Source organism: Anarrhichthys ocellatus, unplaced genomic scaffold (genome assembly GCF_004355925.1).
Source record: "Anarrhichthys ocellatus isolate YVR2014 unplaced genomic scaffold, GSC_Weel_1.0 scaffold8, whole genome shotgun sequence".
In the NCBI taxonomy this organism is placed as follows: domain Eukaryota; kingdom Metazoa; phylum Chordata; class Actinopteri; order Perciformes; family Anarhichadidae; genus Anarrhichthys; species Anarrhichthys ocellatus.
In genome coordinates, this window is record NW_022280038.1 from 2,781,364 (window position 1) to 2,804,454 (window position 23,091).

General features: G+C 43.8%; 1 protein-coding gene across 3 annotated transcripts in view; it reads right to left on the reverse strand.

Moving 5' to 3' along the window:
- igdcc4 (immunoglobulin superfamily, DCC subclass, member 4) overlaps positions 1 to 15,329 on the reverse strand; it is a 52,890-nt gene extending 37,561 nt beyond the window's left edge. For all 3 annotated transcript variants that reach the window (XM_031848312.1, XM_031848311.1, XM_031848310.1), the window contains exon 1: positions 14,976 to 15,329. In XM_031848312.1, the coding sequence (XP_031704172.1) occupies positions 14,976 to 15,042 (67 nt within the window). In that variant the 5' untranslated portion in view covers positions 15,043 to 15,329. The remainder of the gene's footprint in view (positions 1 to 14,975) is intronic.
- Positions 15,330 to 23,091: the final 7,762 nt, after the last annotated feature.

Sequence of the window (23,091 nt, forward strand, 5' to 3'; positions counted from 1 at the left end):
ATTCAGTCCGAGTCTGAACCAAATTGGTGGAACGATCAACAGACCGACATTGCCAACCACAGAACTACACTGCAAGCATCGCTAAAAACTGGTACAATTATGCCTACTACAGTGTAGCATTACCAATTGCCAAGTAGGCTGAAAGAGGTCGCAAACAAGAGATGGAATGAAAGGATACTCTACAAGGAAAGAAATCTAGTGAATTAAAGGATGAAATACAGGATTAAACAGTGCAGATAAGATTCGGGCAGCCTCGAGACTCAATTGACAGAGAGCAGCGAAATGTGATTACAGACGCTTTTGTGAAGAGGGACCACTGAAGCGCTCAAAAGCAGGGATAACCAGATTGCCTTGCACCTCCTGCTAAATTGACACGGCAGCAGTAGATAATTGCTACGACTTGTTCCTATATGATGTAGCAATTTCTTGTATTGTACATGTAGCAGGTAATACTTGTCTCTGTAAAACAGCGTTGTAGGACATCACAATGAATGCACTGAAACTCAAATACAGGCTGAGTGGACAAGGACAGGTGGTCTAATTGATAGCACTCTACCGTTTACAGCAGGATAACTCCTGTTCGTGTGTGGCCTGGATGCCACAAACCAAACCTCAAATCAAGCTCAACTAGTGTTCATCTGTTGTCTCACCGCAGCCTTTGTTTGCTAATTCAATCACCTTACATCGATAAAAACAAGGTAAAAAACAATACCCCAGGCACTTACACATGCTTGTGGGCGAAAACTATCCTGTGTGACTCAATCGATATTTTGAAGCCACAGTTGGGTTGATCTGAGCAGAGAAGCAGCTAGCGATAAACTCTGCAGGGAGATGGGGGCTCTCGGGTTTCGGTATGCAGGGGGAAATGCCTGTGTAATAACCTTAAACAGTCACAACCTCACTATCAAGTAGGCTTCATCTCTTTCCGTGTTAAAAAAAAAAGTAATGTAAAGCACCATCAGGAGTCTGAAGCATGTTACACAATCAATCCTCTTAACGAGTCTGAAATTGCTCTGACGGCAAATAAAACTCTCTGTTTACTCGTTAAGCAATGCTTTTTACACAGGGCTCAACATTTCGCTGTTCATCCAGAGTGAGGCTGTGAGTCACTCGACAAACTGAACAGCTGCCGTGTCAGGTGTTAATCGTTCAAGCTGTGTTTGCTCCCATGACGATACAGCAGGGTTTTTCTCACACCCTGTCATCTTAACCACAAACACACACACACACACACACTCACTTTCAGTGTCAGAAAGCTGATCCAATAAATCAAAGGTGTTACTCTGACTTTGTGCATTGGAGTTTACACGTACTAGGGCTGCAATATTAAAACAACTTGCTTTATTAATTGTGGCTTTTTCTCTGACAGTAAACAGTTTGAAGCATCTTTCTAAATTAGATATTCTGTCACCGTCACTCCAGATCAAGTGGCATATTGGAAATCTTTACTTTAACATAAAAACAAACAAATCTAAATTAGTATCATCTAATGACCTCCCAAAAGCACATTATTGATTTTTTATAAAGGTTCTCTGATAGTCAGAGCATAACTACAGCATCAAACAACTATTTACTATGTAAAATAGTGCAGTAATGTTTACCTGAGCAGAGAATGAAGTGTCTCTCCCTCTGTGTGTGTTGTAATCAAAGCTTCTCTGTGCTTTGTTTGCCGGGGCCTATGTGCATGTGAGCGTGCCTCCCTGGCTAACTCACGGCTGCCGATCTGCACTGCCCTCATACAGACGGTTACAGCTGACGAAGCCGTCTCCACCCAAGGCATTGCCGCGGAAGCGTAACACCCAACCTTTGGGAGCCATCCCCCCAGATTAACACTAGCACTGTCGCCACTGTTTGCGTTGTTGGCATTGTTATCTGCGTGCCGCCGGCTCGGCCTTTGCCATGTGGAGAGCTGTGTGTATGCACTAGATATGCTCTAAGTTTTCAATTCAATGGGTCTGTAAAGTAACTAAAAGTGAATGCCCATCACCATTTTCTTAAGCCCGTGTTGACATATTGAAATTGCTTGCATTGTCCCACCTGTGAAAAATCCTAGAAGACTAAGATATCCAGCAAAACTTCACATTTGAGAAGTCTGAACCAATAGATTTTGGGCATTATAGCTTAAGAAATGACTCTGCATTGTTTCAGTACATGTCCCCAAACTTGTGTAATCACATCTGCCTTTGCACCTGTCACGCTATACTTAGATAGTGCTGCAATAGCTCTACTTTCCAACATCTAATATGAAAAGTTTCCATGCCTTGCAGAGAGTAATGAATCATTGACATCAAGTTGACATTTACGATCACCACAATTATACAGTGACTTTCTTCTCAAAGCCAGCGAATAACAAATGGCAAGTGTAGAATGACAAAAAGTTGGGTTGTGGTGAGACAAGCATGGCTGTGGCATCCTGTGTCCCACTGAATGTGTGTGAACAAGAGGAGGGGAGAAAGGGAGCAGAGCAGAGAACGAGGGATAGGGAATGGGGGGGGTCCCCTCCTGCTCTATGTGCAGTGCTTATTCATCCCAGTCTGGCTTCCTCCAATCACAGAGTGGCGTTCTTGCATACGGGGCCTCCCAGCAGCATGGGGCCTCCACATGGCCATGTCAAGAGCCAGGCCCACTTGCATGAGTCAACAAAGCAGACAGTAAAACTAACACGGGAGTAACACTGGAGATCCAAAATAGGAATCTATTTGTTCATGCAGCAGCACAATGAATGTACAGGAATTGCTGCTGGTGATATTGGTACATGCACTCAAGAAGGGAATACTGCAATGAGCAAGCTTCACATATTATTATGCTCACAACGGGGATCACAATAATGACATTTTCCATCACTGATGTGAGAGAGATGTGCCGTGATCTTTGCAGAATATACTGCAGCTGAATGAGAATTAAAGGGCGAGTGTACTCGGTATGAAAGCACAAATGATTCAAGGGATTCCTAAACGTGTGTATTGTATGACGGTTAAATGTAATACAAAAAAAATAGAAGGACTAAGGTACAATCTACTGCTGCACTTGCACCAAATCCTCGTTTGACTTCTAAGCATTGACATTTCCTGTACTGCCTTTTCCCTCTGCAGTACCTACTCATCAGTATATCATAACTCTGAAGCTAAACTACAAATCGGAGAGTGGCATTGCAATATGTACCCACGTCTTCCCACCTGCATGGGCAGCTTCAGTGTAACGCCTCTGCACTCATGTGACCAAGCAGAGGAATGGAAGGAATGTGAATGCAGGTTAGTTGACCAAGTGAACACTGCCAGACTGCTGCTTCTTACACAAAAGCACACACACACACACAAAGATAAAGCTACACTGGTAGAATAAAAGCCCAAGCAATGAAATCAAGTAAGAAATCAAGTTGTACAAGGTATGTAGAGCTTACCAGCATGATAAGTTAAGTTATTAGTCACTGAATGCTATCTTCAAAAATCCCTGAGTGAATTTGTGTAATGACAAAATAACCACTTTTATAAGCTGGTTATCTGCCTCCCTTTGGTCTTCAGTAACCTCATTCCACCAAATATTGCTGCAGCTTCAACATGAATATGAAGTTCAATACTACCACCGCTGTCAGTGGAGTGTACGTGCTGGGATTCATGTATGGTTATTATTGGGCCGTCGATTGTGTTTAGTGCTGGCTTGCTTGGATAAAATACTGTACACCACCTTCTGTACTGCTGCAACCCTACTCTGAGAATCCGCTCAAATCACATCATGGAATGTTATGAATTGCACTATGTGGCAAACTTCAATGACCTGATGAGCCAACAGGAGGAAATAGCACGATCCATCTGATTTGCATCATTGCAGCAGTAATATCTATTTGTGCTCCTGGGGATCTAGGATTTAACAGCCAGCCAGATAACCAAAGACTTGGAAACATTTGATCTCTGTAGGCAATAGAGGTGCAACAAAAAGCTGCTATGGGAGCACATTACTGTAGGACCCGTAAGGAATTCTTTGTAATGGCTCAAGTGTCTACATTGCTGGTAAAGCCACACTCAAGATTACAGTGCTCTCACAAGAGATTTTGAGGTGAGGCTTTGACTCTCAAATGTGACTTTTGCGAGCAATGGAAGCTACACTACTTTTCTTTTAAATAGTTAGATAATTGGTGTGATGGCCAAGTTAATGCACAACTCTGCTTCAGATGGCAAGGCAGCTTAGCAGCACACTGCAATACAGAATCTCTCACCTTGGTACATAGCTTGTATTAAGGGCCAGATTCCAAATAGCATTGAGGCAGCTCTGTAACCCTTCTGTCACATGAAACTCTTCCATCACTGAAACCCACGTGTGAATGCCAAAAGACATTACTTAAGCAGAATGATAACCCGTGAAATGTTGAATACCTAAAAGTAGTTTATATAAAAACCTACACAATATTGCAATACAATAAAAAACAGACAATGAAAAAAAAATCAGGAAATGGAATGTATATGGTCTTTAAAGATCATTTCTCCGTTCATTATACAGCTCTGTCAAAGGTTTTGGATGGGAAAACTAAAGATCCAACCCAGGCTAATTATCAATACATACGTGTCCAGTATGCCTACTTATGCAATATTTAACTCTCATTAGCTCACAAGGTTTTTTTTTCCAGATATTTGTAAGTGGTTGTATTCACCCCTGAAAAGAAAACTAACAAAATAAATTCAACACAGCGCTTTGAACATCCCAAGAGACCAAATCATTTGAATTCATTGCAGACAAAATCAAGCACAAGACTTCCTCTCCTTCCATACAAAACACTTCTCTGCTAAGATTCCCTCCCTGGCAGCATGAATAGGTGCACACAGGGCAACCATAAAAATCAACATATTCCCTGCACAAATATACCCAGCTGAAACTCAGCCCAGGGCATCTTTAAATAATATGCATCCTAATTTAGCATGGAGTCTCTGGGGAAGGGATCAAGATGCATTCACAAATCGCAGCTGACACACCCACGCATACACACAAGCAAGCAGCCAAGCACACGGGGTGAGTGTACCTCAACAAACACACAGCTTTTCCACACAGGCACTCCTGTCCAACAAACTCTGGTTTTAAGTCTCAAGAGATATTTGCATGTGTTCACAAAAACACTGAAAGACTGCAATCATTTTGTGTTCAAACAAGGCTAACTAAACATAGTCCTTAAAAGTACAGTTCACATTAGTATACCACTCATACATTAATTGATGTAGAAATGCAATTACATGAAGAGGGGAACTCATAATCTCCTGCAGGACATGAAAGAACGGAAGGTGAGAATAAGTATCATGCATTTCTCTCCACTCTTTGCCCACTGCAAAGTCCACATTAGACCCACAAATAAAACCAATGCAGAAATATTTGTTGGTGACCTCAGAGCCGTTACACACTGATTTAAGACACAAGGGCAGTAACAAAGGCTAATGTAAGTGGTTCTACAGACAGCATGCATCCATCCACAAATTCAATGTTTTATATTCTGTAGCTGCCACTATACGGGAGGTTGAACAGCTGGCCCTCTGGTGTAGACACAACAAACTGGAGCTGAACACATTTTAAACATTAGTCTACAGATAACAGAAGAGTTCAGGAGGACACATGGATGTCGACTCTTAGGGGACCTAAAGGTGGAGACCAACATTGACTCCATCTTCCTTCAGTGGATGACGAAGTTCAGCTTACCAGAGGGGCTGTTTATTCGGATGTGACATTCATTATTTTCTACATCTATTTGTCGTGTAGATTGCAGCTCTATGTTTGTTTGTTTGCTAGTTACAGTGAGAGACAGGGACATCTCCTTCTATATGCATGCATACTTGACTGAAAACTGGACACCTTGACCTTCTAGTTCTCATACCACTTTGATACCAAGTAGGTGAAGCTGTAGAATGAAGGATAGCCTCCAAACATACCACTAGACCTCTGGCGTACTGACGGCTTGCAGACTGGTGCAACAGAATCTGATTATTAGACAAAAACAGTCAGCTGGGAGACAGCCAGTGCCAGAAACAAAAAAACACAAGCTTTAAAGGGAACTTTCATTTCTGAGCCAGAAGTTCTTTTTCCATGTTTGGATGACCAATGGAGGCCAATAGACTGGAGTATTGGACTGACATTTAAAATGTGGTGGGGGAATAAAACGTGGGATGCCCATGTTGCTTTGTCTCTGCTGTCGATGCTACACAGTGCTAGCCATAGTCATGTCTTCATTAAAAGAAAGAAACGGCTTGTTGCTACTCACTGCTCTTGCTACACTTTCTATTGACATTTCCAGCTTCTATGATGACACAAATGTAAGCACTTGTTATCTCAAAGGTTTGTGTTAGTATCTTCTCTTGCGCTGCAAACTTTGTGCATTTTGTGGGGAAACTTGAGCTTTATTCCCATGACAAATAACCTCGTTCAGACTTTCTTTTCAGTGATACTGTTTGTAACACACCAACCTCACTAGATCCAAAATATCATCATCTGACACTGTGCCAAGCCGCAAAGTGTAACCTATTGTGTAACTTTACATCTCCACCATATTTAAGCTAGAGAATGGACTTTGCCTCACAGTGCCCTGGTGTAGCGTGTGGAATAAATGGTTGACTCAAAAAACATTTCCCTCCCACCACCATGCCTATCACTGCACAGGGTCACTCAGCAGTGAGTTTCCTACAGCTGTGTTCCTCGGGTGTTCAGTCGAAACATTAACTGAGTATGAAACAAGCTGCTGAGATGACCTGGGAATATTGGAGGAGTAACTGTGTTTTTGCCTTTAGCAGTAACTACAAGTTTAGTTGGAGAGTTATACATCAATTTCACAATAAAATATTGTAATTGAATTCCTCCTAGAGCCAAAATCACACTAAGTAGTGGTCTACGGTGATTTCAAAGCTAGCTAAAAAATAAGACAGCAACAGTGTGCTTGATACTAATGGGCTGAGCATGTGAGCGAATGCTGTTTTTTTGGATACTTTTATTTTGAATGAAGGTCATCATGGTATTCACTTTGCTAAATTGGGTTACACCGAGTTCAAATATTGAAAAAAACCTGTGGTTAGCCATTTGTCCCCTTTCATTTATTTTTATCTATAGATTTATACAAAGTACACATTATCTTTTCACTAAAGTCAACTTTATAACTTTGTTTGTCCGTGTAGGGTAACATTACAAGTGAATACAGGGAGGGGGAAGCTGTGATAAACAAATAATGAAATCAGAGACACTTTAATAGAACTCTGCAGATTTTCCTTTTAAATGGTTCCTGACTTTTCTTGCCTCAGTGTCCACATTTCTCCTCAGTTCGTAATTCACAGGCCGCACGGGCTCTTGAACTTTCTTCAGTTTGATTTCACAACATGAAAATGAAACTAAACAATATTTAATTTTGGCTTGAGACCCAATTAAATAAAATGAACCGCCAGAAGAAAACACCATTGGGGCTTAAAAAAACAATAAAGATGCAGTAAAGATGTTGCAAAAGCAAACTCATTGTGGCTTCATAAACATAACATGTTAGTAACAAGGCAGTAAAAACGTGTCTCTGGTGAAAAGGACAACGAGTATAAAGTTGTTTTTAATCCTAGCACTTTGCTGGATACATTTTTTGGCAATTTTTACCTTTAAAGCAATTAGACTCTACATCAACTTGGATGTTTCTCACAGCATTGTTTCAGTCGCAGCAGGAGGCCGTTTTAAGCAAAAACGCTCTAAAACCCCCACTGTAGAGTACCTGCTCAGTATCAGACGGCGGAAAAAAACAATTAGCGACTAGAGGCAGATATTTCTATTCCTAGTTGAGGGTGTTTTAATCTATGACACCACCTGTGATTTGTGAGAATCAACCTGCATATGGGCAGCACAGTGCCTTTCTATGTGGATTTTGTATGTTCTCTCTGTATCTGCTGACTGCTTTCCTGCAGGCACAGTGGTTCCACCGCATTGAAATGCAGAATAACCAATTAAAATAATTGATGGTACTTGGTAAAGGGAAAGAAATTAATTGGAGGTACTTTTCCTTTAAATCAATGCATATCACACTATGCTGCTCCAGTGGAATTGCAGGAGACTGGAGGCTGTTGCACTGCATCTCCCAACTGTGTAACTGCATAAGCTGGAGAGTGCAGAAAAGCATCATGTGAGCGCAATCAACACTTGCTGGTACAAAGAGTTCATGTGCCTGTTAGAATGTTAATGCAAACAGTAAATACTAATTGGGTGCATCAATAGAAAATGATCTTGTGACATTATCAGTTAGTGTAGAACCAATGCTTCATGATGCAACTGTTGCTGTGTTTACAATTTTCATGTGCATTTAAAAAGGCCAAAGCCGTTGTAATAATCAGATTAATTTGCTCATAAAGTCTTGGAGTGCTGCAGATGTTTTCTTTTATTATGACCATTAATAACTATGGAGCGGGAACCAGTGGTGGTGCCAAGGGATGGCAAGGGAGTCGCATCAGCATGATATGGGAGGCTTCTGTGTGGTGTTTCTAAACATGCAGTAGGCTTGTTCCCAGTAATTGTTTTGTTCTTAGAACTAGTCTATTTGAGGAACAATGAATCGTCTGTTACATACAGATACAGAGCAGATTAAAACAGGATTGTAGTGGAACTCAAATTGTAAACTGTACCAGTATTAGTCTGTGCACAAGCAGTAAATTAGTAACAATAACTGTAAAATAAATATATAATATGCAATTCCTCAACCCTCATATTGACATAGTTACAACAGCATAACTATATTTCTCTCTTCTAATTTTGGTGTGCTGCCCTAAGATTTCCAGTGGCCCCATCTGGCCACCCCTGTGAAACATTACTGGGGGCGCCACTGCTGTGAACACACAGACACTCAGGCACTTCTGTTTCAATCATTTGCTTGTGATATGTTAAGTGAAGTTGACATACTTTCATTTGATCTTTAGAATGGACAAAACAAGCTCTTTGTTTGCGGATGTAGCAAGGGCCCTCGCCCTCAAATTCGCCCCACCAGCACCCGCTAATTCATCCCTGTCCCAGAATCACCCCCAGCTCCCACACACCAGCCTCAGTTCCCACAACCACCAACATTCACAACATTCATGCTCCACTTTCTAAACCCAACAATATGCTAACACAGAGAAACATGCACGCCCCGAGTCACCCTTGATGACTGTTGTTTACTGGTCTTGACGACTAATAATGCACGGTAATTATTTTGGGATAATACATGCATGATGCTGCCGTCGGTGTTTGCAGAGAGACACAAATGTGGCCTCTCCTCTGAAGCAACGCACGTTTAGATGACAATTCTTGAAGGTCTAAAAGGATGTTAGTCGATGATTTGTTTAATGTTCTTTTTTGTCATCTTCTAAATGAGATGTTCAATAAATTACAAGTCTTTTCAGACAGCGACAAAATGTCAAAACAGTTTGAAACCAACTTTCAATGATAAATCTCAGTGCAAATGAATCAATTTCCACTTCACTGTTACACTGACAACCTCCATCACAAGCGCCATTTACCTGCATGAAATTTCATCATCTGGATGTGATCGCCCCCAGTGTGGCACTCGCTCTCCTGTCAGGAGGATCTCAAGGGGAGTAATTCCTTATAGTCGCTGCTGGAGTCTGTGGGGCATGGTAATCTAACTCTATATAAATTGTATCCTCTGACCTTCTCCCATTATATCAGATGGAAGTCAAGGAGGCATACCTCTAGTTGCCTCTCTTTTAAGTATTTTATATGCATGATTGAACAATGAGTAATGGGACTCCTGATAAAATTGCAGTATATCTCAGAGGGAGGTGGTGTCTACATGGATGTGCAAAAGTACAAAAGTACAATCCTTGTGCACGATATTCCTTTATTTCTTAGCATGGTGTTGGTAGCAATTACTGCAGGGTATGTCATACTGGAGTTGCAGCAGCAGCAAAACTACATGCAAGAAATCTCCAGACACGAGAGAAGGATAAAGTACTCAGTGAAAACAACTTAAATAATGCAGCACTACACTGCACTAAACCAACACAGAATGTGTTGCACTAAACACAGCTCCACTGGCTAATGAGTGAGACAAAGTGCTATGGTAAGCAAAGTTCGCTCTTCTCTCTGCGTGTTTATGTGTTACAAGAAGAGAGGCAACGCCCACAAACAACATTACAGTACAATGTACATCTTTAAGGATTCAAGGGAAATGTATCAGCATGATGCATCACAGGGACGCACGATTGTAACCCATTTGCTACACAACCAAACCATGACAACAAATACAGCAGCCAAAACGATGTGCTTTAAATCTGGACAAAGCGTCGTGTCATATTAGCATGAGCTATAAAGTATTCCATAAAAAATTGTAGACATCACAGGTATTTGGCACAGGTATAGTCAAAGGTAGTCCAATGTGATCTGGTCTCAGAAGAATAAAGAAGATACATTGATTTTAGTTCACTGTATTTTGGGGCCCATGCTCCACAACAATTGGGTGGCAATTCAAAGTGGGGCTGCAACTAACAATAATTTTCTGCCAATTATTTTCTTGATTAATATATAAATTGAATGTCAGAAACCAATGTGGCGACTTTGATTACATTATTTAATGCGACCATCAATCCAAAGACATGCCCGGGCCCGGGCATGCCGATCGCCGGCGGCATAGACTAGCTCTAGGGACGTGGAACGTCACCTCGCTAGCGGGGAAAGAGCCGGAGCTGGTGCAGGAGGTGGAGCGATACCAGCTAGAAATAGTTGGACTCACCTCCACACACAGCGTTGGCTCTGGAACCAAGCTCCTGGAGAGGGGTTGGACTTTGTCCTTTTCCGGAGTTGCCCAGGGTGAGAGGCGCCGGGCGGGAGTGGGGATACTCACGAGCCCCCGGCTGAGCGCTGCTGTGTTGGAGTTCTCCCCGGAGAGCGAGAGGGTCGCCTCCATGCGCCTACGGGTTGCGGGGAGCAAGGCTCTGACTGTGGTTTGTGCTTATGCACCAAACAGCAGTTCAGAGTATCCGGCCTTCTTGGAGTCGGTGGGAGGGGTCCTGGAAAGGGCGCCGCCTACCGACTCCATAGTTGTCCTGGGGGACTTCAACGCTCACGTGGGCGATGACGGAGAAACCTGGCGGGGGGTGATTGGGAGGAACGGCTTGCCCGATCTGAACCCGAATGGTGTTTCGTTATTGGACTTCTGTGCTTGCCATGGTTTGGCCATAACGAACACTATGTTCGAACATAAGGTGGCTCATAAGTGTACCTGGTACCAGAACACCTTAGGCCGGAGATCAATGATCGACTTTGTAATCGTATCATTTGATCTGTGGCCGTATGTCTTGGACACTCGGGTGAAGAGAGGAGCAGAGCTGTCAACTGATCACCACCTGGTGGTGAGTTGGATCAGATGGCAGGGGAACCGGTCGGAAAGACCCGGCAAACCCAAACGTGTAGTGAGGGTGAACTGGGAACGTCTGGCGGAGGACCCTGTCCGGGAGGTCTTTAACTCCCACCTCCGGAAGAACTTCTCACACATCCCGAGGGAGGTTGGGGACACAGAATCCGAGTGGACCATGTTCAAAGCCTCTATTGTGGACGCGGCCGCTAGGAGCTGTGGCCGGAAGGTCATCGGTGCCTGTCGTGGCGGCAACCCGAGAACCCGGTGGTGGACACCGGAGGTGAGGGAAGCCGTCAAGCTGAAGAAGGAGACCTTCAAGGCTTGGTTGGCCCAGGGGTCTCCTGAAGCAGCCGACAGGTACCGGCAGGCCAGAAGGGCTGCAGTTGCGGTGGTCGCGAATGCTAAAACTCGGGCATGGGAGGAGTTCGGGGAGGCCATGGAGAAGGACTTTCGGTTGGCCTCAAGGAGGTTCTGGCAAACCATCCGACGGCTCAGGAAGGGAAAGCAGGGCTTACCCCAGGCTGTTCTCAGCAGGGGGACTGCTGACCCAGACAGGGGACAACGTCGGGTGGTGGAAAGAGCACTTTGAGGAACTCCTAAACCCGACCAACATGTCCTCTGCAGAGGAGGCAGCGCCTGAGGACCCAGGAGGAGGCTCACTCATATCCCTGGCAGAGGTCGCTGAGGTAGTCAAAAAGCTCCTTGGTGGCAAGGCGCCGGGGGTGGATGAGATCCGCCCTGAGATGCTGAAGGCGCTGGACATGGTTGGGCTGTCCTGGATGACACGCCTCTTCAATGTCGCATGGGGGTCGGGATCAGTGCCCATGGAATGGCAGACCGGGGTGGTGGTTCCCATCTTCAAAAAGGGGGACCGGAGAGTGTGCTCGAATTACCGGGGTATCACACTACTCAGCCTCCCGGGGAAGGCTTATGCCAGGGTGCTGGAAAGGAGGCTCCGACCGCTTGTCGAACCTCAGATTCAAGAGGAGCAGTGCGGATTCCGTCCCGGCCGTGGAACAGTGGACCAGCTCTTTACCCTCGCAAGACTACTGGAGGGGTTCTGGGAGTTTGCCCAACCAGTCTACATGTGCTTTGTGGACTTGGAGAAGGCTTTCGACCGGGTCCCTCGGGGGGTCTTGTGGGGGGTGCTGCGGGAGTATGGGGTGCCGGACCCGCTACAACGGGCGATCCGGTCTCTGTACGACTGCAGTAGCTGTGTCCGCATTCTCGGCAATAAGTCAGACACGTTCCCGGTGGGTGTTGGCCTCCGCCAGGGCTGCCCTTTGTCACCGGTCCTGTTCGTGATTTTCATGGACAGGATATCTAGGCGCAGCCTGGGGGCGGAGAACGTCAGTCTCGGGGGTCTCGGGATCGCTTCTCTGCTATTTGCAGATGATGTGGTCCTGTTAGCCTCTTCGGATCATGACCTCCAGCATTCACTGGGGCGGTTTGCAGCCGAGTGTGAAGCGGTGGGGATGAGAGTTAGCACCTCCAAATCTGAGGCCATGGTTCTCTGCCGGAAACCGGTGGATTGCTCCCTCCAGGTGGGGACGGAGTGCCTACCTCAAGCGAAGGAGTTCAAGTATCTCGGGGTCTTGTTCACGAGTGAGGGTAAGATGGAGCGGGAGATCGACAGACGGATCGGTGCAGCTGCAGCAGTAAAGCAGGCGCTGCACCGGACCGTCTTGGTGAAGAGGGAGCTGAGCCGGAAGGCAAAGCTCTCAATTTACCACTCGGTCTACGTTCCTACCCTCACCTATGGTCACGAACTCTGGGTCATGACCGAAAGGACAAGGTCGCGGCTACAAGCGGCCGAAATGAGTTTCCTCCGTAGGGTGGCCGGGCTCAGCCTTAGAGATAGGGTAAGGAGCTCGGTCATCAGGAGGGAGCTTGGAGTAGAGCCGCTACTCCTTCGCGTCGAAAGGAGTCAGCTGAGGTGGTTCGGGCATCTAATTAGGATGCCTCCTGGACGCCTCCCACTGGAGGTTTTCCAGGCACGTCCAACTGGGAAGAGACCCCGGGGAAGACCCAGAACACGCTGGAGAGATTACATCTCCCAGCTGGCCTGGGAACGCCTCGGGATCCCACAGAATGAGCTGGAACATGTTGCCGGTGAGAGGGAGGTCTGGGTCGGCCTGCTTGACCTGCTGCCACCGCGACCCGACCCCGGATAAGCGGTGGAAAATGGATTAATGGATCAATCCAAAAACAATAAGTTCCACTATAATAGAAGACAAATAAAAGCAGTACATTCTCACATCTGAGAAGCTGGAGCCAGAGAACGTTAAGCAGTTAATAGTTTATCAAAAATGGTCGATTCATTTTCTGTTGTAGCTGTAATGCGACCATGTGCCCAGTCTGAAGATGAATGCCATCTTAGATCTTAGTCCAAAGATAAACCTCAGAGTTCTGTTGCACCATCTCTCTCTCTCTCAACCACACATAAACACACAGTCCAACATGCCTCTGCTCCTAACAGATAAATACCAACGTATTAATGTTTAGTTCTTCAAACTGTATGCAGTTATGAACATTCTACCTAAATGAAAGTCAAATTGTTAAAACCTTAAAAGCAGAATAAGTTTTCTCCAGGTTTTCATACACAGTAGGATGACAACTGGTTTATCTACAAAGATAATGTGGGTGATACACACTGTTTTGCTTCATTCTTGTTTCGGTAGACTCATTTCATACAGCAATGAAAGATGTCATAACATGGGTCAAAACATGTGTATGTCGATGCGGGTTCTCAATGAAAAAAAAGTTTTTAAGAAAAGAAATGCATGGCAGGTTCACTACTTCTATGTTATATCTTATTTCCTGGACAGCATTGGACTGTATAAAGCCCTCCACTGATATTCTACACAGGTCTTTGTCATGTAAATCCTGTGGTCGGTCTTTCAACCACTAGCCGTCGCCTGTGTAGGCAGACTTCCCTCTCTAGCAGCACGCTTCCACTCTCAGGAGCCACAGCAATGTCTGGGAAATAAGAAGTGCTGCTGTGCATCTTTCAGCATCAGCTCTCAGACACATTGTGCTTCAAGTGTGTCAAGATCGACGTCCTTTTGATGACAGTATTACTCTTTCCACGAAATCCTCTCACTCAACTTTCTGAGCCAGTGGCTAAAGACCAGACGTCCCATGCACCCAGTTGTTCTCGGTTATTAAAACCGTGAGAGGGAAAACAAAAACTTCAGATGTCTTTATTGGCAACGCAATCGACACATTTAAGACCGGGCTACTTCCAGGGCGCTACTTCCACTCTTATTAAACACCAAGGCCGAGCCCACATGTCTTCATAATGAGCCCCATCCCATGTTTGGTCGGAAACTCCAGTCCGGGCTGCTCATCGGGCAGAAGTGCTGCAACTTCCTAACGCCAAAAAGAGTCCCGACAGAGACACCCGTGAAGTGATGGCACATACAACCCTACCTCAATGCGAACCGGAGAGGACACACGAGGTGAACACAGAACACGGAGGGGATATTGCACTCACCCAGTGGCTCTCTCCTATCTTTTATCACAGCCCACTTGTGTTCTGAGTAACTGCACTTCAGTGTAATATGAGTGGCCCGCTGCCTCGCACATGCACTCCACTGGGAAAAAAACATGCAGATTATTAAAGTGAGCGCTTTACCTTGCTTGGATGGACCACAGAACAGCGAAAGAAGACAGAACAGCCAAATTGTACTCTCCACCGCCATGTACAGCGTTTGATTTCCACCAGTGGGGTAGCAGCGTACGTTTATAGGCTACAACCAGCTATACCGTTCTAGCGACATGCATATGTTGGAATCCGCTATTGTCTCTCCGCCGGTGCGTAAAGGACTCTCTGTGAATGTTTAGGTCTCCTCGGTAAACCGTCCCCTGGCTTTCCAAATAAGCTTGCATTAGTCGGGGGACAGCCGTCGTGTCTCTCGGCGCTTCAACGCCATGTTGCGAACGAATGTTAAGTGTGTGTTAGCTGCTGGTCCACCCACACACACATACGGACACACACACACACGCACGGGTGCGCGCGCACATACGCGCTCACGCACGTTCACCAGACACTGGCTGGCTGGCTGGTCGTCACCGGAGTCCTGAAAAGCTGTCGGCGATTCTAACACACCCCTTCTGCCTTCTTTTTGTTCAACTCCATGCTCTCCACTAAGACTTGGGCAATTCATATGAAGCGAATGCGTCTGTAGGAACACTTGCAATACCAGATCTGTCAAAAAATATATTTTACCCCAGGCGCCCTCTCTCTCTGTCTGGAATGATCAATTCGTTCGGGATCTCTCCGAGAGAGCAAAGCGAAGTGTGGAGAACGGTCTGGCGAAGCAGTTATCTGTAATGACTGCAAATGTGTTGCCCTGTATGAACCCAGTGTTGCAGACACTGGTCGTTTTAATGAGCACTCACCGCATCCAGATACGCAGTGAAAACCTTCTCATCATGCAAAATCGACACTCGTTCATATGATTTAGTCACGATATCATAGTGTGTTTGTAGTTCTCTCAAATGTGTGAGTGTGTGTGTGTGAGAGAGAGAGAAAGAGATAGAGAGAGAGAGAGGGGATGCACCTTTGTTTATACACATGCACATGCGTTGCATGACTGTATGAAGCTTGTGTGTAATAAAGCAGGTCTGGGTAAAAAAAAAAAGGGAGTATAGAGGCACATGTGCTCCCTGAGCAAGAACAGGCAAAAGGAGGAGGAGGAGGTGGGAAACGGGGGGGGGGGGGGCATCCCAATCAATCAACCAACCAGCTCGCAGCCTGCACTGAGTGCTGAGGGACCCACTGACTTTTGCACATGGCGGGAGCCAGCTGGAGCCCAGCCTTCTCAGAGCAGACAAAGACTCGCCTCGTGCAGCACTCTCAGCATCACTGATACCAGCAGCATCCCCACATTCACCAGCATACAAAGATAGAGCCGGAGAGAAAACCACAAGCTTTAACCAGTCAGATATGATATAAGTATATGAGAGCTGCTACTTGTAACACTGTAATGAACAAAGCATTGTTCTTTTAAGTTTCAAAGTGACATCTACTTATGAATTACTTTTTGGGATGACACAAAAGCCGGAGTCATGTTGCACCATTCAAATTTCAGTAAAAAAATCTGTGATTTTAAATACAGCCTCCTTTTTTTTGTTTTTTTCCCCAAATGGATTTACGACCTGTAGGAGTAGAATGCATTATATATTGCCTACACCATGAAGAAGAAAGACAGGCAATCATAAAAGGCAGTAATGAAAGAGTTCCCTTTTGTAATAATATCTTGTCTGCCCAGATTTCTCGTCTCAGCATTTTTCATTTAATGCTGATATGAGATTGATTTGAGCTGATGAAATGAAATGGGATGGATGTATTTCCCATGTGTCTGATTAAAGCAAATGTCTGGGCCATCGGATTATGTGATTGCATTGGAAAACTAATAGCATTGCTGTGTCCTCTGTGATTGTGGTCAAGTTGTAATTTCCCTGCTGATCCTTTTTTTCCTCCCCAGCTCCCGTAAAATAATGAACACAAACTACCAGCTGCTCGCAAATCACTGTCCAGAAGTGCTATGATCTGAATGCAAAAACAATCTATAATAAATAGCTTTAGTTAATTTTTGTTATGAAATGTTGACACTATTTACTGGAGTTTCTATCCATCTCATCCATCACACTCTGTGTGTGTGTGTGTGTATGTGTGTGTGTGCTGCTCTACAGTATAGTTACTGTACAAAGTGTCAACAAATAATAGCAGTATAACAATGCAGGACATGATAATACAATGTGAAACTAAGTTTATGTCGCAGTCCAGACAAACAGAAGTTAAATTGCTGGTGGAGGGTACGACCTGCTCCGAGTTATGTTCTAAATTATGAGTAACCTGATTCCCTTAAACCACAACCCCACGGAACATGCCGCAGCAACAGTCGAATCCCCATCTGCAATTTGTTACCCCCGACATACATCTCTGGCCATGCACTCTGTCTATACTGTATGTATTATAAGATTGGTGGCTCTGTGATTCAACATTGGTCTCTTATTACTGTATTTAAAGCAGTTTTGTTCAAGATAAAAAAAAACAATGTGCTCTAGGAATTACAGGATATCATTCCAACAGGAACAGCTTGCTTTTCACAGTCAAAGAAGGAAAGCCGGGATAGCCAAAGATAGAACAGGCCAAGTGTGGAGAAAATTATTTACACATTTGATGATCTGCCCACTGAGACCAATTAGGATAGTAAACTTGTCTGGCTTGAGTCAAACAACAAGAGGTTTTAGTGTTCTTCTCCTGGCAGTAAACAGTACGTTGGTGTTACTGTTTTTCTTTGAAAGCAAATTAAATTTTTCTACTGAAGACAATATTTGAATTGGTTGGCGAGGAGCTGAGCAGCGACGCTCCAAAAAATATCCACCTTAGTAACTGTTGTATTTACCGTGAGAGAAAGTGCCTTTCTTAAAATAAATGCATGGGATGAAATTAAACACACTTCACGTATCCAGTGCAATCGGTATCAAGAATATTCTTGAATCAACTGAAGAAATACAATCTGCCATCATCGGGTGTTACAGGTCTTTTTACCATCATACAAGGCCTCCGGGCAACCTTGCTGAGGCTGATCAGACCTCAGCTTGTGTCCAGATGGTTATCTAGCTACTTGCCCCATGGTTCCACTCTCTTGAGCCACAGTCATTTTGATGCTCTCTCTGCCACATCTGTGGTGTCGCGGATGGCTGTACTCACAACACTGATTGCGAGTCTGTCTCTCTATCTTGGGAGAGGGATTCCTCCTCAGTTGCCCTTCCGGTGTCTTAGAGGGTGTTGTATACTGTACAGATTGTAAAGCCTCTTGAGTTAAATTTGTGATATCGGGCTATATTAATAAAACTCACTTGACTTGACATGCTTCTGTGCTGTAGGCTCTGGCCAAGGATTGCACTGCGTTCAACTTCAGCCTGGAAGCACCTTGTCCTCCAGCCACCTTGCTTGCATTTACCAACCAGCCACTCTTATTTAGTCGGCCATCTCAAAGGCCCGTCCTAGCGATGTTTCCAGGGTACTGTTAGCTCCAACATGATAACTTGCCTGGAGGATTCGGACATGAGAATGAGTTAACTTGACCTGCTTCTGCAAATTCCCGCAGATGTCCAAACTGAGGGGCCCATGGCTGCGCCCCAGTCCTGGGGAAGGCCTGTCTTGAGAGGCGGGACCGCTTGTTTCCTTCAGCTCTGATGCTGATGGTTTCTGTAGTTACTGTACCTTCAGGACTTGATCATGGCACCAACAGTATAGGCCCCCTCTCAGTGCCCTTGCGGCGGCAACTCAGCATATGCTCTAAAGTTCCCTGAAGTTCTTTAGTTCAAGCTCTAAAAAACTTGATGCGGTGGGGTACAGCTTTGCACAGCTCAGCCTACCTCTCCAGCGTGTGGTCCCACCAGGCACCCTGCTGCCCTATTGCTACCATGTTGTCTGACCTCTCCTCTTCTATTGCTGCTCTCACCTCGGCCTGAAGCAGGCAGTGCTTCTCCGTCTCTGTGGGAGTGGCGATCTAGAAAGGTTGAAAAGATTCCAGCCCCAATCTGCCTTGAGCCACAACTCCCACCAGCTTGCTACTGATTTGAGAACATATTTCCCTCTTTAGGGCCTCAACTGGCGAGACTGGCACACCATGAGCGGCCACAAGATTCTGGGCCTGAATGGCGTGCTGGTCCATTGATCTCAGCCAATGCTCCAAATCAATACAGGTGGATAAGATGAACGATGCATCCCTCAGGGGCTGTCACACACCTCGCTAAAGCTCTTTACCAGCTTTTCTGTGATGGTGTGCGGTAATGCTTCAATGCTTCAAACGGAACGTTTTGTCAATCTTTCCTCTCTTCAGCAACAATGATCTAGACTTGGCTGGTTTCAAACTCATCCGGGCCTATACTCTATCAGCTTGTCCAGCCCCTGCAGTATCCACCTACAGCCTGGTACCGACTCTGTGGGGACTGTGAGACAGTGCACCCTGTAATTATCCCCACTTTGATGCTTTGCAAGCCTGCATGATGTTGCTGCTCCGGAGGAGACTTTCGCCCTAAAGTTGTTGTAATAGTTATGGCATTTCTGGTTCTGGCGGGTACATTTTGTCAGTGTGATCTGTACCAGCTTGAGCTTGTGTAAGTCCCAAATTGTTCTATTAAAAATGAGTACTGGTTGCAAAAACTCACTTTGAACAGACACAAAATCATTTTGTTTTGTTTTGCATTGAATGTACGTATATGAGTGCAGAGCAAGCAAAACCAAACACAATTAACAAAATAAAATGAATAGTTCAAATCTATTCTGTATTTTTCAAGCTAATAGCACATTAGGTGGGCTGTCTAATGATGATAACGCAATTATTGGTCATTACCACCATTCTAAAATAACACATTTGCTTCGTGATACATTACAACCATTGCAGTAAGACATGAAGCATAAATGTAAGCACTATTAGGTTAGATGAGTGTATTTGATGGTGAGGAAAAGCTTAGACAAATGTATGTGGATGATTTCTTTATGAGGTTCATTAGCCACAGTAGTGCAGGGATTTCAACTGTCCATATGCCAAAACAATACATATACCATATATGTGTTAAATAAGTGATTTAAAATGAGTATTTCAGTATTTAGCTTTTATTAGAAATGTATTAATGATTTATGTTTGTTTTTTGCCATATTAAAGAGTTGGAAAGGAGTGTTTCACTGATTAAAACACTCACTTCCATTATTGCCATCCTTACAGCGTGGGATCCCATTGTTTGATTCAGCGCTGGGTTGTATATAAATCATTGTGGCTGTGTGGCAGTCAGTCACCACTATAATTACGGCCACAGTGAAATATGTAAATGCTGATTAGCTGTAGTTCTGTTTCTTGGGTTCCATTATGGACTATCAATCAGTGAACCATTTCATAAGTATTACAAGGAGTAAGAAAACGTACCTGTTTTCTGTTATATTCTTTTTTTTTAAGCTTTATTTGATTTGAAACAAAGTCAAAAGAAGTCATTTGTTGCCTTGCCTGTCCCACTCTTTCTTTGTGTCCTTCTCTCGGTCACAGTCTTGACTCTGTTAGGTCTGTGAATTTGAATGCTGAGTACAGTTGCCTCCATTGTGGCTGTCTTTCATCTTCCCCAAGGTCAGAGACACAGAGCTCCATCTGACAGCAGAGCGTCTCCTGAATAGGTAAAGAGATACCGACAGATAAAACAGTGCCCTCAGCTGGAGGTGCTGAGGAGTGACCACAGAAGGTCCAGATACAAGCATGCCTCCATCATTCATGTCAACGGTACAAAGGGAGCAACGGTGACCTGAATGCTGAGCAATCCCAGCGCACAAGGAAAGATGCTTTCTAAATTCTGAGAAAAGAATAGTATTTTATTGCAACTTTCTGTCATTTGTTTTCTTCAGCTGCTCTTTACTCACACAATTTGAGAATGATCTAAACCTTTCTGTTGATAAAACATGATAGTAATCATATATCTGGGCTCCATGTCAAGCTGGATTTAGTCACTTATGTGAAATGTTTAGTGAACAAACACTGTATGCTATGGTCCATGGTTCATGTTTGGGTATGTAAATGAGGTTGGTGTACGATTGCCTTGCCACAATGTTATTCCACCTCCTTCCACTGGAGGGGTGCCCTCCACATGCTTGGTCTGGAGGAAAGCGTCTCCATAGAAACCAAGACAACGGTGGCACATAGGCTTAGAAGGCGATTTGGCAAATGTGGTTTTCTTTTGGGGAACTATGACACTGTAGGGTGCACTGGTGCTGGGCCACGATTGAGAGCATCAAGCAGGGATATTGAGTCTCGAACAACAGACACTTATTTTTATCTAATTTAAAGTGCATTTACACAACCACTGATGAAGATAAATACATGTATTCATGTTTCAAATGCAAAACAAGTGGACTAACGTGTGTGTGTGTGTGTGTGTGTGTGTGTGTGTGTGTGTGTGTGTGTGTGTGGTGTTGTACTCTAGATTTAACTGACAAAATGTGACAAAGTTTTATAAGCACAAACAGAATATCCTTGAACACTTTTAAAGGATATTATCTGACTGGATGATGAACATAGATCATTAACAAATAATAAACACTGTACTTAGTCATGTATGGGTTATTTGTGGTACAAGAGAGGAAGCACAGTAAGAATTTTAATATGTCAGGCCCATCTCTCACCCTTCATTTCCTCTTTTCTTCTCTCTGTCGTCTTTTTTTCCCCTCCTACCCCTCTCATTCTCTCACTGTCTTACGCGATACTTAATATCCTGCCTTCTGTCTACATGCCATCCAGGAAGATGACAAAGTAGGCAGCAAAGAGGATCCAGAAAAGACTCATTGTGTTGCATCAATGGTGTGTTTGGAAAGCTCATGGGGGAAATCTGACTTTCCCATTCTAATATATGCAGAGTGAATCACTGCTGGTGAGCTGAAGCTGAAGTGGGAGGGAGACGCCGGGCTCTGTAAACGCAGAGTGGGACCATTACTCTCTGAAAGAAGCAACTCTTGTCCTAATTAGCATAAAAAGTAGATTCTGAAAATAGCAAGGAGCTCATCTCAATGGTCCTGTCAATAGTCGTCTTGTTTGGTGTAGAGAGAAGACAAGCAGAATGGGAGACGGAGTGAGAAAGACAGACAAGAGGGAAGAAAGAGACACCACTTAGAGCCAAATCTTCCATAGGTTTCTATTTTAGGCATATGTCATAGTGGCCTAAAAACAACCTGTCAAATGTAATGTAAATATAATTGGAGAGAGGAGAGAGAAAATGAGACTAGCTGGAGTGACAATGTGAGGTAAGGGTCATTTTTACTAGCTTTCCAAACCCATTGGCCTTGATTTGATGGATGGTATTTAAAAAAAAAAAGAAAATCACATGAAACTAACTCTTCAGTACATGCAGAGTTTGAGTTTATTGTTAAAAGGACAAGTATTAGACTTACTTAAGCACCTACATTGCACTGCTGAATTCACTAATGGATGTGAATTGAAGAGACGGCATTGATTAGATGATCTGCATGAAAATCAATGAACCTGATGAAAAGGTGTATATCTCACAAATAAACAAGTTTCACTCATTATAACAATAAAGTCTGCAACAAATGTACTCTTCGCAATCAAGCTCATTTCTAAAGAAGTATAACTGATCCCACCCTGGATGGAGTAATTTGTAATCTTGGTGATTATTTTGAAAAATGTAGAACACTACAATGCGTCTCCTGCTTGCTTTTGTGTGAATTACTGTTTTAATTAAATATCAATGTCTTATCAACTTACTACTTCTTTCACAATAAAATCTTAGAATACACACGCTTGTAAAAATGTACCTTTCTGCTATATCTTGGTTATATATTTTGCATTTTGAATAAAGAAAAGGCGATTCTTCAATGTGAGAATATTAAATTCAAATTTTTAATAAATGTTTATAACAGCACTTGGTAATAACAGTACTATGAAATATTAATAATATGATTAAAATGTTTATTATCCTCATTATATCATATTAGACTACTACTCTTCAGTTTTACTAGAACATAAACGCTCTCTGAGTTTTGATACGACTTTGAGAAAGTTTGTGAGAGTTAGTGAAGATTTAAATTGACGATATGGTATATTATTTACACATTATAGCAATTTGATTAATTGTTTGAGTCAGCGCATTACCATTTAAATAACATTCTTAATCTTTAGTGGAGCAAAGCATTCAGAAATCACAAAAGTACCGTGGGCTTCCTGTGCATAAAGTGA